Source organism: Dreissena polymorpha, chromosome 3, assembly GCF_020536995.1.
Source record: "Dreissena polymorpha isolate Duluth1 chromosome 3, UMN_Dpol_1.0, whole genome shotgun sequence".
Lineage (NCBI taxonomy): Eukaryota > Metazoa > Mollusca > Bivalvia > Myida > Dreissenidae > Dreissena > Dreissena polymorpha.
The window spans coordinates 101,918,304-101,931,988 of NC_068357.1; the positions used below are offsets into that span (position 1 = coordinate 101,918,304).

General features: G+C 39.5%; 1 protein-coding gene and 1 long non-coding RNA gene across 3 annotated transcripts in view; both read right to left on the reverse strand.

The window, feature by feature from the left end:
* Positions 1-1,305: 1,305 nt before the first annotated feature.
* On the reverse strand, positions 1,306-3,635 carry LOC127872928 (uncharacterized). Its single transcript, XR_008045832.1, has 2 exons — positions 2,358-3,635; positions 1,306-2,104 (listed from the first exon to the last, which is right to left on the reverse strand). It is a non-coding gene; the product is annotated as an uncharacterized LOC127872928 (long non-coding RNA).
* Positions 3,636-3,708: 73 nt separating this feature from the next.
* Positions 3,709-13,685, reverse strand: part of LOC127872887 (codanin-1-like) — a 77,565-nt gene continuing 67,588 nt past the window's right edge. For both annotated transcript variants that reach the window (XM_052416371.1, XM_052416372.1), the window contains exons 23-24: positions 5,651-5,754; positions 3,709-4,345 (exon numbers count right to left, since the gene is read on the reverse strand). In XM_052416371.1, the coding sequence (XP_052272331.1) occupies positions 4,121-4,345; positions 5,651-5,754 (329 nt within the window). In that variant the 3' untranslated portion in view covers positions 3,709-4,120. The remainder of the gene's footprint in view (positions 4,346-5,650; positions 5,755-13,685) is intronic.

The window sequence follows — 13,685 nt, forward strand, 5'->3', positions numbered from 1 at the left end:
AACAGTTACATGCATTGTAAAATACGGTAAATAAATGCCCATCCGTGGACAATGGAAAAAAGGGACCAAAAAGATGAATCATTTTATAATTTAACCTAATTATTCTTATAATTGTTTAATGTTAATGAATATCTTTATATCTCTGCATACTCACTTTTGCAACCGAAAATAGCAAAAAATAAGTGTCTCCTTCTGAATGTATTACTTTGTTGTGTATAAAACAAAATACTAAAGAACTTGTTTTAGCACAAAACACATATGTACCTGTTGGAGGTTTTCATACACACAGATCAAGAATCGCAAGAGTTTTAATGATTGCGAATATTTATCTATATGTCGCTTTAAAACTAGACTATACAGCTGAATGTAACAAATACGTTCGGAATACCTCAAACACACCTGTCAATTCTGCATCTTTTGTTCTCATATAGCGGAATTAATATAACTTAGGTTCGAATTTGTACATGAATAATAACTTGGAAATGTTATGCGAGATATAGTTGGTCTTGCTCTCATTCCTGAACCCGCAATTACACGTGCACGTTGATTGCACAAAGCCAAGTTCAAGGGATAACTGACCCCTTCATTGGCTCAGTGCATCGATCCACCATGAACATATATGTATCTGTAATTTTTTCTCTCTGGTGACTTATCAATGGTTAACTTTGCTGTTCTCAATGCATGTGTTTTTATGTTGCTGTGGTCTCTTCTTTTCGTTTTATTGTACGAGATCAATGATTGATTCAGGCATATTGACACCTATGGTCTCTTGTTTGTCTATAAATATATGAAAAAAACGAAATTGACTATACACTAGGAAGTACATAAAATACTGCTCTAATCACGTACATTGATTAAACCTTGTGTCACAACCTTGGAACGGTAATTACAAAGGATTTAAAAGGCGCAGGGAACCTCGCACCTTGCCAAGAATTCAACACCTTTACAAGTACAAGCTACAGGTAAATACCATTTATCATCGATGCTTTGTTTTATATATTTTGCCGAAAGGTTCTGCAAAATAAACTAGGTTTAATTTAAACCTATTCGCACCAAATATAACAAATAAATATATGCCATTACGAAAGCAGTGAATCATCAATGTACTTGTAAATTGCTTTAAAATAGTTAATTGAATAAATTAAGTTATGCATTCGCCAAAAACCGCCTGTCTCATGGAAACTTAACATCAAAGACATATCTTCTTAGCAGGTCCTGTTGGATGAATACAAAGTACAACATTTAGGGAGATAATGAAGGACTCAATTACAACAACAGGAAACAATAACAAAGAATTGTGAAATGCTCATTTTCTAATTTTATATTTAACATATTATACAAGCACATTATATTCATTTGTCTTGCATGGTGAAAATAATATATCACAGGATATGATAATGAATCAAAATAATGTACAGATGTCTAATTCAGAGATATTAACATTTTATTATACAAATGAACAATGAAACCTGAACATGGAGCTTAATACATTCAACATTACTTTTTACAAAACATGATCAAACAACACAAAACATAACTGAAACAAGAGATGTGTTTGTCAGAAACACAATGCCCCCTATTGCGCCGCTTTGAAATAAAATTTCAATGTATCATTTGGCAGGTTTACAAATTATCTCCATTTTAAAGCTTATTACTTCCCTTGGATTGTATTTTTTGACCTTTGACCGTAATGGATGACCTTGACCTTTCACCACTCAAAATGTGCAGCTTCATGAGATACACATGCATGCCAAATATCAAGTTGCTATCTTCAATATTCGCTAAGTTATGACCAAATTTTATCGAAGGTTAAAGATCTTTCGATCCGGGGGCATAAAAAAAGAAAACATCACTCAATTTTTATTGACTTTGTAAGTGTTTAACAGACCATAAGAGGCAAAACTAATATAGTGATACTAGAGTACAGAAACAGACCAACACATGTATAGCTCTAATTTAGACTAATCTCCACCCCAGCCAATGATCCTTTTAAATGCCTTAATCACATATCAATAACATTGCCACATAACATTAACACAAGAGTTCCGCGGTCGGAGATGACCGCATTGAAGCCGGATTTTTGATTTAAATGACAGGAAAGTACCTTTCGTGTTTTTGTCAATGCAATACTTAAATTATTGAAATACCAGTGGTCATCTACTAGTTCTGGCCAACCTTCATATCAAGTTTGAAGACTCTAAGTCTAAGCATACCAAAGTATTAACAACTTTAACATATTTACATCCAAGGTCACAGTGACCTCGACCTTCAAATGAATGACCTTGAAATGACCAGTGGTCATCTAAGTGTGCTTGCAAACCTTTACGTCAAGTTTGAGATTCTAGGTCCAAGCATACCAAAGTTACAACAATTTTAACATTTTAACATTTAAGTTCACAGTGACCTTGACCTTCAAATGAATGACATTGAAATGAATGACCTTGAAATGACCAGTGGTCATCTAAGTGTGCTTGCAAACCTTTACGTCAAGTTTGAGATTCTAGGTCCAAGCATACCAAAGTTATAACAATTTTAACATTTTAACATTGAAGGTCACAGTGACCTTGACCTTCAAATGAATGACATTGAAATGAGCAGTGGTGATCTTCTAGTACTGGCCAACCTTTATGTCAAGTTTGAAGACTCTAGGTACAAGCATACCAAAGTTATAACATGGAATAAGAACTTTAACATTTTTACCTACCAAAGTTATAAGAACTTTAACATTTTTACATTCAAGGTCACAGTGACCTTGACCTTAGAATGAATGACCTTGAAATGACCAGTGGTCATCTAAGTGTGCTTGCAAACCTTCATGTCAAGTTTGAAGACTCTATGTCCAAGCATACCAAAGTTATAACAATTTTAACATTTTAACATTTAAGGTCACAGTGACCTTGACCTTCAAATGAATGACATTGAAATGACCAGTGGTCATCTTCTAGTACTGGCCAATCTTTATTTCAAGTTTGAAGACTCTAGGTACAAGCATACCAAAGTTATAACATGAAATAAGAACTTTAACATTTTTACATTCAAGGTCACAGTGACCTTGACCTTCAAATGAATGACCTTGAAATGTCCAGTGGTTACTTACTAGTTCTGGCCAACCTTCATGTCAAGTTTCAAGACTCTAGGTCCAAGCATACCAAAGTTATAACAACTTTAACATTTTTACATTCAAGGTCACAGTGACCTTGACCTTCAAATGAATGACCTTGAAATGTCCAGTGGTTACTTACTAGTTCTGGCCAACCTTCATGTCAAGTTTCAAGACTCTAGGTCCAAGCATACCAAAGTTATAACAACTTTAACATTTTTATATTGAAGGTCACAGTGACCTTCACCTTCAAATGAATGACCTTGAAATGACCAGTGGTCATCTGTTAATCCTGGCCAACCTTCATGTCAAGTTTGAAGACTCTAGGTCCAAGCATACCAAAGTTATACCATGAAATAAGAACTTTAACATTTTTACATTCAAGGTCACAGTGACCTTGACCTTCAAATGAATGACCTTGAAATGACCAGTGGTTACTAACTAGTTATGGCCAACCTTCATGTCAAGTTTCAAGACTCTAGGTCCAAGCATACCAAAGTTATACCATGAAATAAGAACTTTAACATTTTCGAGCACGCCGCCACCCCGCCCGCCCGCCCGCCCGCCCCCCCCGCCCGCCCGACAACATCAATCTATAAGCCGAGATTTTTTCGAAAAAAATCCGGCTAATAACAAAATCATTACACATTCTTTTGTGCATTAAACAGTTACATCACTATAAATGCGAAGGCAAATTTTCCACTTGTATGGGGCTACTAAATCAAAATCAATCCATCTCACAGTTTTATTGAGTAATTGTTCCATAGATTATTTTAATAAGGCTTTATTCATCAATTTTACAGTAAAATCAGCCTCTTGCACAAAATATGTCATAGCAGACAACTGTTTAGAGAGGTTCTGTTTTTGTTATCCAACAAGTATATACAATGCTTTGCATCTGAAGATGAAACCTGTTTCGGCGTGAACTTAATAATAGTTTTGAATGTAATGAAATCATACGAATCATTTTTGAAGAATGCAGCAATCACACAAACATGTACAAACATATATACATTTCTTCTAGTCCTCTTTCTTGACCTCAATCCATCTTTCAAACGGCTGATTGTTGTTAATGGCAACACCCAGAGTGTCCAGAATCAGTTGGGCCTCCTGGCAGGTGTTGCTAGGTAACTGGTTGTACAGGAGCTGCAGACAGGTACCCAGAACATCAGCTTTCTCCTCCTCTCCAGTCCCCTCAGCTAGCTTACACATGCAGTGCACCAGTCTCACTATGAGATCTTTATCCTTCAATGATCGGGTGAGAAAAGTCAACAACAACATATGACAAGCATTTAGTTTACTCTCAGATTAATAAAACAACTTTGCTTCCTGTTAGAAGCAAGTTGAGAGTGATGTCTGCAATGCATGTAATTATTTGAAAATTGCAAATTCTACACAGATCTTACCCATCTAATTCTCTTTATAAATATCCACTTATGTATTGTCCATATTTGACACTTGACCTTTAAGTTTGACCTTGGCCTTGAAGCTATGAACACAGAGTTGCACACAACAATCTGATTCTATATGACTATCCTTTGTGATAAGGTTATTTTTAAGTTAGCTCAAGAAATGACAAAGATACAGTCTGGACATGCCCATATTTGACCTTTGACTGCTTCAAGTGACCTTGACCTTTGAATTATGCATAACGATTTTCCCCACAATACGCCATCCCAACAAAGTGATAATATATGACAAACCTTTCAAATTGATTGATAAATAATGAAGTTTTAGTCCAGATAAGCTGTATAATACCCATAGATGACATGGAAACATGACCTTGATCTTTGACAATAGTGGACGACATTTTGAAACAACTTTCATATGTGGTAATTAAAAATTGCAAAAGTTACAATCTGGACAAGTTCAGACAGATGCACACACCAATGCAAACTCACCAAACCACAATTATGACAAGTTGGAATGACAAACAAGAGATGTGTTTGTCAGAAACACAATGCTCCCTATTGCGCCGCTTTGAAGCCATAAATATGACCTTTGACCTTGAAGGATGACCTTGACCTTTCACCACTCAAAATGTGCAGCTACATGAGATACACATGCATCCCAAATATCAAGTTGCTATCTTCAATATTGCAAAAGTTATGAAGAAGGTTAAAGTTTTGGTTAAAGTTTTTGAATTCGTTTTTTTTTACCTTTGACCTTGAAGGGTGACCTTGACCTTTCACCACTCAAAATGTGCAGCTCCATGAGATACACATGCATGCTAAATATCAAGTTGCTATCTTGAATATTGCAAAAGTTATGACCAAGGTTAAAGTTTTGGGACACACACACATACAATGACAGACAGGCCAAAAACAATATACCCCCGATCTTTCGATCCAGGGCCATAAAAACATGTTCAAACTCTATAAATATTCGCAAGAGGTAAAGTTGTACCATTTTGAAAATAGAAATCATTGGATTATATCAAAGTGAACTAAACTGTATAACATTAATGTTATAGAATAAGAACTAAATAAAGAAATTGATTGAAAGCTTTTATAAACACCAGTCCAGGGTAAAAGTCTCACTCTACAGTACCTGGATATGAGGTATAAACTTGCCCCCACTCTCAGTGAACTGCTGCTGTTGTATCAGACCTGCCTTGAACATCATTGACAGCAGGTCGGTGTACTGGACCCATGCTACCTAAATTAACAGATGCAAACGCCATGTACTGAGCCGCACTCTCAGAAAATGGGGGATATGCATATCATGTTGTCCCAGATTAACCAGTGCAGGCCGAACAGGGATGACGCTTTCTGCATACAGTGATTTTTTGCTAAAAGAAATTGCATTAAAATAAAAAATACCATTTACACAGTAAGCGTTTAAAAGACTCATCTGGAAAAATACTTAACACCAATACATAAAGCCCGGTTTACCAGAACTTGGCTCATTATATTATGAAGTTAAAGAGGTCCTTCCATGATAAACACAGCATTATGTGAGCATTCAGAGTGTATTCTAGAACTCCTTCATAAACAATAGGATTCACCATAATAGACAAACTTTGAATTATGGCTGAAATTTTCTTATACTTTGCTTATCTTGAAAGATTTGTTCAGTTTGTTGAACAACAACCAAACTCACGTATGAATGGAAATTGAACCTAGTGGTGTGAAGTTCATTCACCAAAAAGTATAACTTTTGAAAAATGAGCTGCCCATAACCTTAAATTATTATTTTATTTAACCCTGACAGTGTGGCAGTCCAGTAATTGTTATTCCTGTTTTAATATAACTACATGTATCTTTATTGTCACACACTAATAAGTGCGTACACAGTTTTCAAGAAAAGCTTTGATATGAAAGAAGTTGTTGCAAATGTAGCTGAACACAGAAAAGAAAACAATCAGACAATATACCAACAGATATCATGAATTTTAACAAAATTGCCCAAATATGTTGCAAACCTTTTTAAGAAGATAAAAATAATCCACTTCAGAAAACCAACATACTTCGAAATTCTTTAAAACATTTATCCAAGCCTTACAAACAGACTAAGAGTACAAATAATCAACTCCAGAAAACCAACATACATTAAAACAAATTTTTAAAGTAAAATTCATTTGAATTATTAAATACTTACCTGTTATCTGTAGCTAATCCCTTTCCAGGGAGTTAATTATCTGGAAAACTTTAAGCGCTGGGAATCATCCACCTCTAATACAGAAAACCAAGTCAGGTTAAACATAGTACAATGTAACTTAACCGGAAATCAAGAACAACAACTCATCTTTCCTTTACAAAAACATAAAATGTCGATGAGCGGGGTGGGAGGTGGGACTTACCGATAACAGGTAAGTATTTAATAATTAAAATGAATTTTAATTTAAAAATTTGTTTTAATATCATAAATACATACCTGTTATCTCTAGCTGATTTTGCAGCTGCGGCGGGAAGGTTCGCATATTTTTCCCATCACAGCAAAACCCATATTTAGGGTTTTCAGCCAGAGATAATTGATCATGTCCTCAGATTATCTTCGTTAGTACCATATTGTATGTACTTAATTCTCGGATGGCCTAGAATACTTACGCCATAGAAGAAATTACAGTTTGAGCAATAACAAGAGGACCCAACATATACAAATTGTCTGGTTGGCACTCAAGAGAACGAAGATAAAAAAAGAAGCAGGTAGGATGCCTCCAGAAAGCAGCTTGAAGCACTTCAGACAGTGGGGTATAATTAATATAAGCCCACGAAGTCGAAAGAGCTCTTAATTCATGCGGTCTTATCTGAAACAGGGATAAATCACTGGATGAAAGAGAAGAATAAGCCTTCTTAATTGTCGAGGCTATCCAACGGGAAATAGAAGCCGCAGACACATTGCCCCCCCCCCCCACCTTTTAATGGAATGATAAGTCTTTTACGAGAACCTCGAATAAACTTTACTCTCTTAAGGTAGAACTTCAAAGCCCTTACCGGGCAAAGGAGTCTATCATCATCTTCATGTCCACAAGTTCTAGAAAGACTTGGAACTCTGAAGGGTTTGGAAGCCATAGAGGGAAGTTGATTTTAAGCAAGAAATCCTGGCTGACATAATAATGTAACAGATCAACGACAGCATCAAAACTAAGATGGTTATCTCCTAAAGAAAGAGCATGAATTTCACTTCTCCGTTTGGATGAAGCCATAGTAAGAAGATAAACGGTCTTCCAGGTTAGGAACTGTAAAGAAGCCTGATCAAGAGGTTCATAGGGAGCCTTAGTAAGCGAACCAAGCACACAAGCTAAATCCCATTTAGGAGCCAGTGTTCGAGATACAGGACGTTTAAGTTCCATAGCTCTAATCAGTTCTTAAATCGCTGGATCATCACAGATTTGTGATGACTTAGTAAAAACCAATGTATGCGAAATCATAGATCTGTATCCTTTGATAGAGCTAAGAGAAAGTTTCTTATCATCAAAAAGATAGATGAGAAAATCCGCTATGCGTCTAGCAGAGGAATTAAGGGGATCAATTTTCCCTTGAATACACCAATAAGAGAAGAGTTTCCAGCGAGCATTATAGACTGCTCTGGTGGATTTTCTCCTTGCAGAAGCAACGAGGGTTGAAGCCCTGACAGAAAAACGTTTCTTCTGCAGAGATTGCCTGATAACGGCCGGACGTGTAAGTGGAACATTACTGGATCCGCATGTAGTCTGCCGCTTTGAGATAGAAGATCTGACCTGTGAGGAAGTTTCCTGGGATAATCGTACAGGAGACTGAGAAGATCGTTGAACCAAGATCTCCTGGGCCACCAAGGGGCAATCAGGAGTATCCGGCATGAGCTCACCCTGATTTTCGCCAATATTTGGGGAATTAGAATGGGTGGGGGATAGGCGTAAGCTTCGAGTTGGACCAAAGCGAACGAAAGCGCGTCTATTGCCCACGCTGCTGGATCGTAAACTGGACTCGCATACAGAGGTAGTGTGTAGTTGTGTCTGGTCGCAAATAGGTCGACCAGGGGATAACCGAACTTGAAAAAGATCTGTTTGGTCACTTCTTGATGAAGTGTCCATTCCGATGAAAGTATCTGATGTTTGCGAGACAACCCATCCGCCAGGGCGTTGAGGCGACCTGGTATGTATTTGGCCAGAATATAAATGTTAAGTGTTTTGCAAAAAAACAAGTAATTTCCTGGTTTCCAGATACAGGAATTGAGAATGTGTTCCCCCCTTTGCCTGGATGTAAGCCACCACCGATGTGTTGTCTGTTGACACCATCACACAAGAGTCTCGAAGATGTGACTGGAAATGAGATACAGCTAGAAATACTGCTCGCATTTCTAGATTGTTGATATGAAGGTGAGATTCCTGATGAGACCACAACCCTGAAACTATTAGACTGAGAGGTTCCAGGTGAGCACCCCATCCTTCCTTGCTCGCATCCGTGATTAGATGTAATGACGGTTGCTGAGGAAGAAGTGGTACTCCTGCTAAGAGAGTCTCCTCGTCTAGCCACCACTGAAGATGAGACACTAGGGAAGGATGGATTGGAATCTGTTTTAACAGATTGCCCGGAGACCATTTCCAACAAGCTGAGAGATCATGCTGAAGAGGACGTAGGAATAGACATCCCAACTGCACAAAGTATGCTACTGAGCTCAGGATACCGTTGAGAGAGAGGAACTCTTGAGCTGTTATATGAGATTGAGACAAAACCCAGTTGACCTTTACCAGAAGGTCTGATATACGTTGACATGACACTCTGACCCGATTGATGTGTGTCAAGAAATTCATTCCCACGAAAGTGAAGTCCTGAAAAGGAATGAGGTCTGATTTGTCTGCATTGAGGAGTCCTAAAGAGAGGAGTTCCTTTCAAGAGAATTCTAGGTTGGTCAGAAAAACTAGTAAATGAAGATCGAGCTGGTGTAAGAGCCAGTCGTCGAAATACTGAAGAAGAACAATCCCATGAACTCGGAGGTGAGCTCAGACTGCAGCCATTAGTTTGGTAAAAACTCGTGAGGCAGTCGCCAAACCAAATGGCATGGCCAGGAACTGGTAGACTTGGACATAAAAGGCGAATCGAAGGTACTTCCGGAAGTTGGGATGTATAGGAACATGGAAGTACGCATCTTCCAGATCCAAAGACACCCCCCAGTGCAGGGGTTTGATGGAGTTCCGTATGAAGGAAGGAGTCTCCATTTTGAAAGTTGGTTTGAGAAGGTACATGTTGAACACTTTTAAATCTATTATTGGTCTCCAGGAACCATTTTTCTTTTGAACAAGAAAAAGATGACTGTAGAATCCTGGAGAATAAGGATCTTGAACCCTTTCTACCGCCTGTTTTTCCAAGAGCCCGAGAATGGACTGAGGAATATGAGGATGCTGAGATACCAGTTCTATCGCAACGCGAGAAAGTGAAGGCCTTTTTTTGAATTGTCCAAAGTAATTTGAAGCCATCGGTGGAAAAGTCTGGCCCCGACTGGTATTTCCGGCATCGGAGGTTGTGAAGGGTAGCCTAGGGCTTAACAGCAGGTCTTTTAGAGAAAATATTGTTTCTCTTAGCCTTCTTGGGTGCTGGAACTGCTGGTGGCCTAGAAGCAGACTGCTTAAAGGCTCCTTGGCGTTGTCCAGAATTGTTTCTAGCTAAAGAAGCATGAAGTTGGTCATCCTTGTCAGCTGTGATTGCTTCTTGTATCCTTCCACCAAAAAGGAAACCTGATGTGAGAGGAGCCGTTTTGAGCGAGTTCATACCTGGTTCTAAGAGAAAATCTTAAGGTAAAGATGAAAGGATAAGATCTCTACGAATCCTTAACATCTCAGACATTGAAGAAGCAGCATTATGTGAAAGGGATAATGCTGTTCGTGATAGGTGGATCAATAAATCCCGAAGTTCTTCCGGAACAGAATCAGACCAATCACAAACCAAGTGTAACAAGGTTGCTAGCATTAAGTCTACCTGGTTGGATAGACCTAAAGATCTTCGCTCTCTACTTTCCCAGTTTTCTATCATGGAAAAAGGGACAGACACTGAAGTAGATGAACTTGGCATCGGAAGCAAAAGCTTATTGATGTCTGGATCCTGCGATGGTAATTTAGAACAAGGGCTGTTTGTAAAACATGCATGCCCCCCTATATGGGCTATAAGTTGTAGTAGCAGCCATTGTGTGAATACGTTTTTTGTCACGGTGGTGGTGGTGGTGGTGTAGTAGTAGTAGTAGTAGTAGTAGTAGTAGTAGTAGTAGTAGTAGTAGTAGTTAGTAGTAGTAGTAGTAGTAGTAGTAGTAGTAGTAGTAGTAGTAGCAGCAGCAGCAGTAGTAGCAATAGTAGCAGTAGTAGTAGCAGTAGCAGTAGCAGCAGCATTACAATAACGATACTTAATAATGATCAAATGGGAAAAGGTAACCTAGCACTGGCAGTAAATATGGGGCTCATTTACAGGTCAGATTTGGAATCTCTGCTGTAAAATGAGATTTTAAATGAATTTAAGGGAGGCAAATGCTCTAATCAAATGAACATGCATCAACGGTAGTTGTTTCCCTTGTTTGAACCATGCTAAATCCTTAAAATGCCCATTTCCAGTAACTGTGACCTTCACCTGTGACCTTGACCTTTGACCTAGTGACCTCAAAATCAATAGGGGTCATCTGCGAGTCATGATCAATGTACCTATGAAGTTTCATGATCCTAGCCCCAAGTGTTCTTGAGTTATCATCCGGAAACCACCTGGTGGACGGACGGACCGACCGACCGACATGAGCAAAGCAATATACCCCCTCTTCTTCGAAGGGGGGCATAAAAATCTAAACCGGAAGTCGGATCGGGTACTGGTGGTTTGTAGTTACGTTCCTGAAGTTTAGACTCAGCAAAATCCTTCAGTACTTCCACATATCTCCTCGTTTAAGAATCGTTTTATTCACTGATTCCAACGATTGAAAAACAGATAAGTCAGTAGTATCAATCGGAAGGCGTGTATCCAAGCACTTAGTAACCATGGTGGGATCAATGTCCGCATCCGATTCAGCTTCACTCTCTACAGGAACAGAGGTGTGTAGAGAAACAGCAGGAACAGGAATGAAACTATCTTGTGTCAGATTGTCTGGTAAAGATGGATTATCATCCACGATGTCAGCAATTTGATAATGCTTATCAGTATTGACCGGTACAAAATGACCAGACGCATTCTGTACCATAGAACAGCAGGATTCGAATGGGTAGCATTAGGGGGTACACGACTAGATACGGTCGAAGACACCCGTGGTGCTGATAATGTAGCAGAAGTTGTTAGCTGCGCTCCTGAAGTTCCAACATGTGTGGCTGTTAACATGGGAGCCGACACATGTGGTGAGGAAACATGTGATTCCATAAAGGAATAAGACGGTGATCAACTATCCGAATGGTAGGTACGATGTCTACGTGAGGTTTGTCGACGTCCTCGTTTTCTGCGATGTCGCGATCTGGATCGGCTGCGATGTCGAGATGTAGATCGGCTGCGATGAGACCGGGATCTTCTGGAATAGCGTCTCCGTGAACGACGACGTGATCGCTTACGCGCGTAGCAGCGATGAGAATCGCTTGAAGAAGATGAGCGTGTCCGATGTCTACTCCTTGATGACGAAGATTCATTCGTTGATGACGAGTTGGAAGTAGAGTCATCAGATGATGAAGATCATTGCCTTCTTCTGACTGTTGACCAGTGACCGGACCGGACTGGACCGGTGAAGGTGACTGGACTGGTGACCGGCCGGTTATATCATGACCGGACCAGTGACCGGCCGGTCATATCATGACCAGACCGGTCATATCATGACCAGACCGGTCATATCATGACCAGACCGGTCATATCATGACCGGACCGGACCGTCATCATGACCGGACCGATGACCGCCCGTCATATCATGACCGGACCGGTGACCGGCCGGTCATATCATGACCGGACCGGCGACTGGCCGGTCATATCATGACCGGACCGATGACCGGCCGGTAATATCATGACCAGACCGGTGACCGGCCGATAATATCATGACCAGTTACGTCACCGGCCAAAGATCATAGAATGGCGGCTGCCATTTGGTCAGACATTGATCGATCCTTAGGTCTACGATCAATGTCGCCGGTATTTATGGTGGGAGTCATACGGTCAGATGACGACCGACAGACAACACCACCATCGTTCCCGGTATCCGGTGACTGAAATGTCAACTGGTCATCCATGACCAGTGAAGTCACCGGATCATCAAGGTCATTTGGAGGTTCATGGCGTTTGCGGCTGATCCACGTCCGACGGCGACCAGCTTGTTTTCATGTGTCGTAAGACCATAAATCGCACACCGCACATTTTTTAGGCAGAGTAAAACCGGTACATGCCAGGCAAGTGTCGTGAGAATCCCACCTTGCCTTGACGTAACCACATGAACCTCTCTTTTGTTAGTTCATTTCTGAAAATAAATGAAACAGAAAGATCCTACAACAGACAAAACCAATTGTTAAATTTAAACCAAAATGTAAATAAACAAACGCTGTACAAATGCCCTCAATTATTTATTGAGGAAAAAGGCACGAAGTTCTCGTGGATTACCTATAGAAGGAAATGGAACGAAAACCTCGTGGTGCACGTGCTCATGTACATGAGCACTATAAACAAAGATACCCAGCAAAAGCAGAATTATAACAAAAACTGCAATAAAAAGTATAAAAAAGTAAACTGAATAATATACAGAAAAGATAAATAAAATTTATCCTTCAAACTCCGACGATAAACACGATTAAAAGAACAAAAAAGTCCTGAGCTAAAATTGGCGTGCACTCGTGGTTGTCCGGTAAGGAAAGATGAGTTGTTGTCCTTGATTTCCGGTTAGGTTACATTGTACTATGTTTAACCTGACTTGGTTTTCTTTATTAGAGGTGGATGATTCCCAGCCTTTAAAGTTTCCGGATAATTAACTCCCTGGAAAGGGATTAGCTAGAGATAACAGGTATGTATTTATGATATTAAAATTATCTACAACATTATTCAAGCCTTACAAACAGACTAAGGGTACAGATTAGCTACCTGTCTGTCATGGGCATTGTGCACTAGGTACATGACCATCCCAGAGAAGATGTGCCCCAGGGTGGAGACCTACCTGTCTGTCATGGGCATTGTGT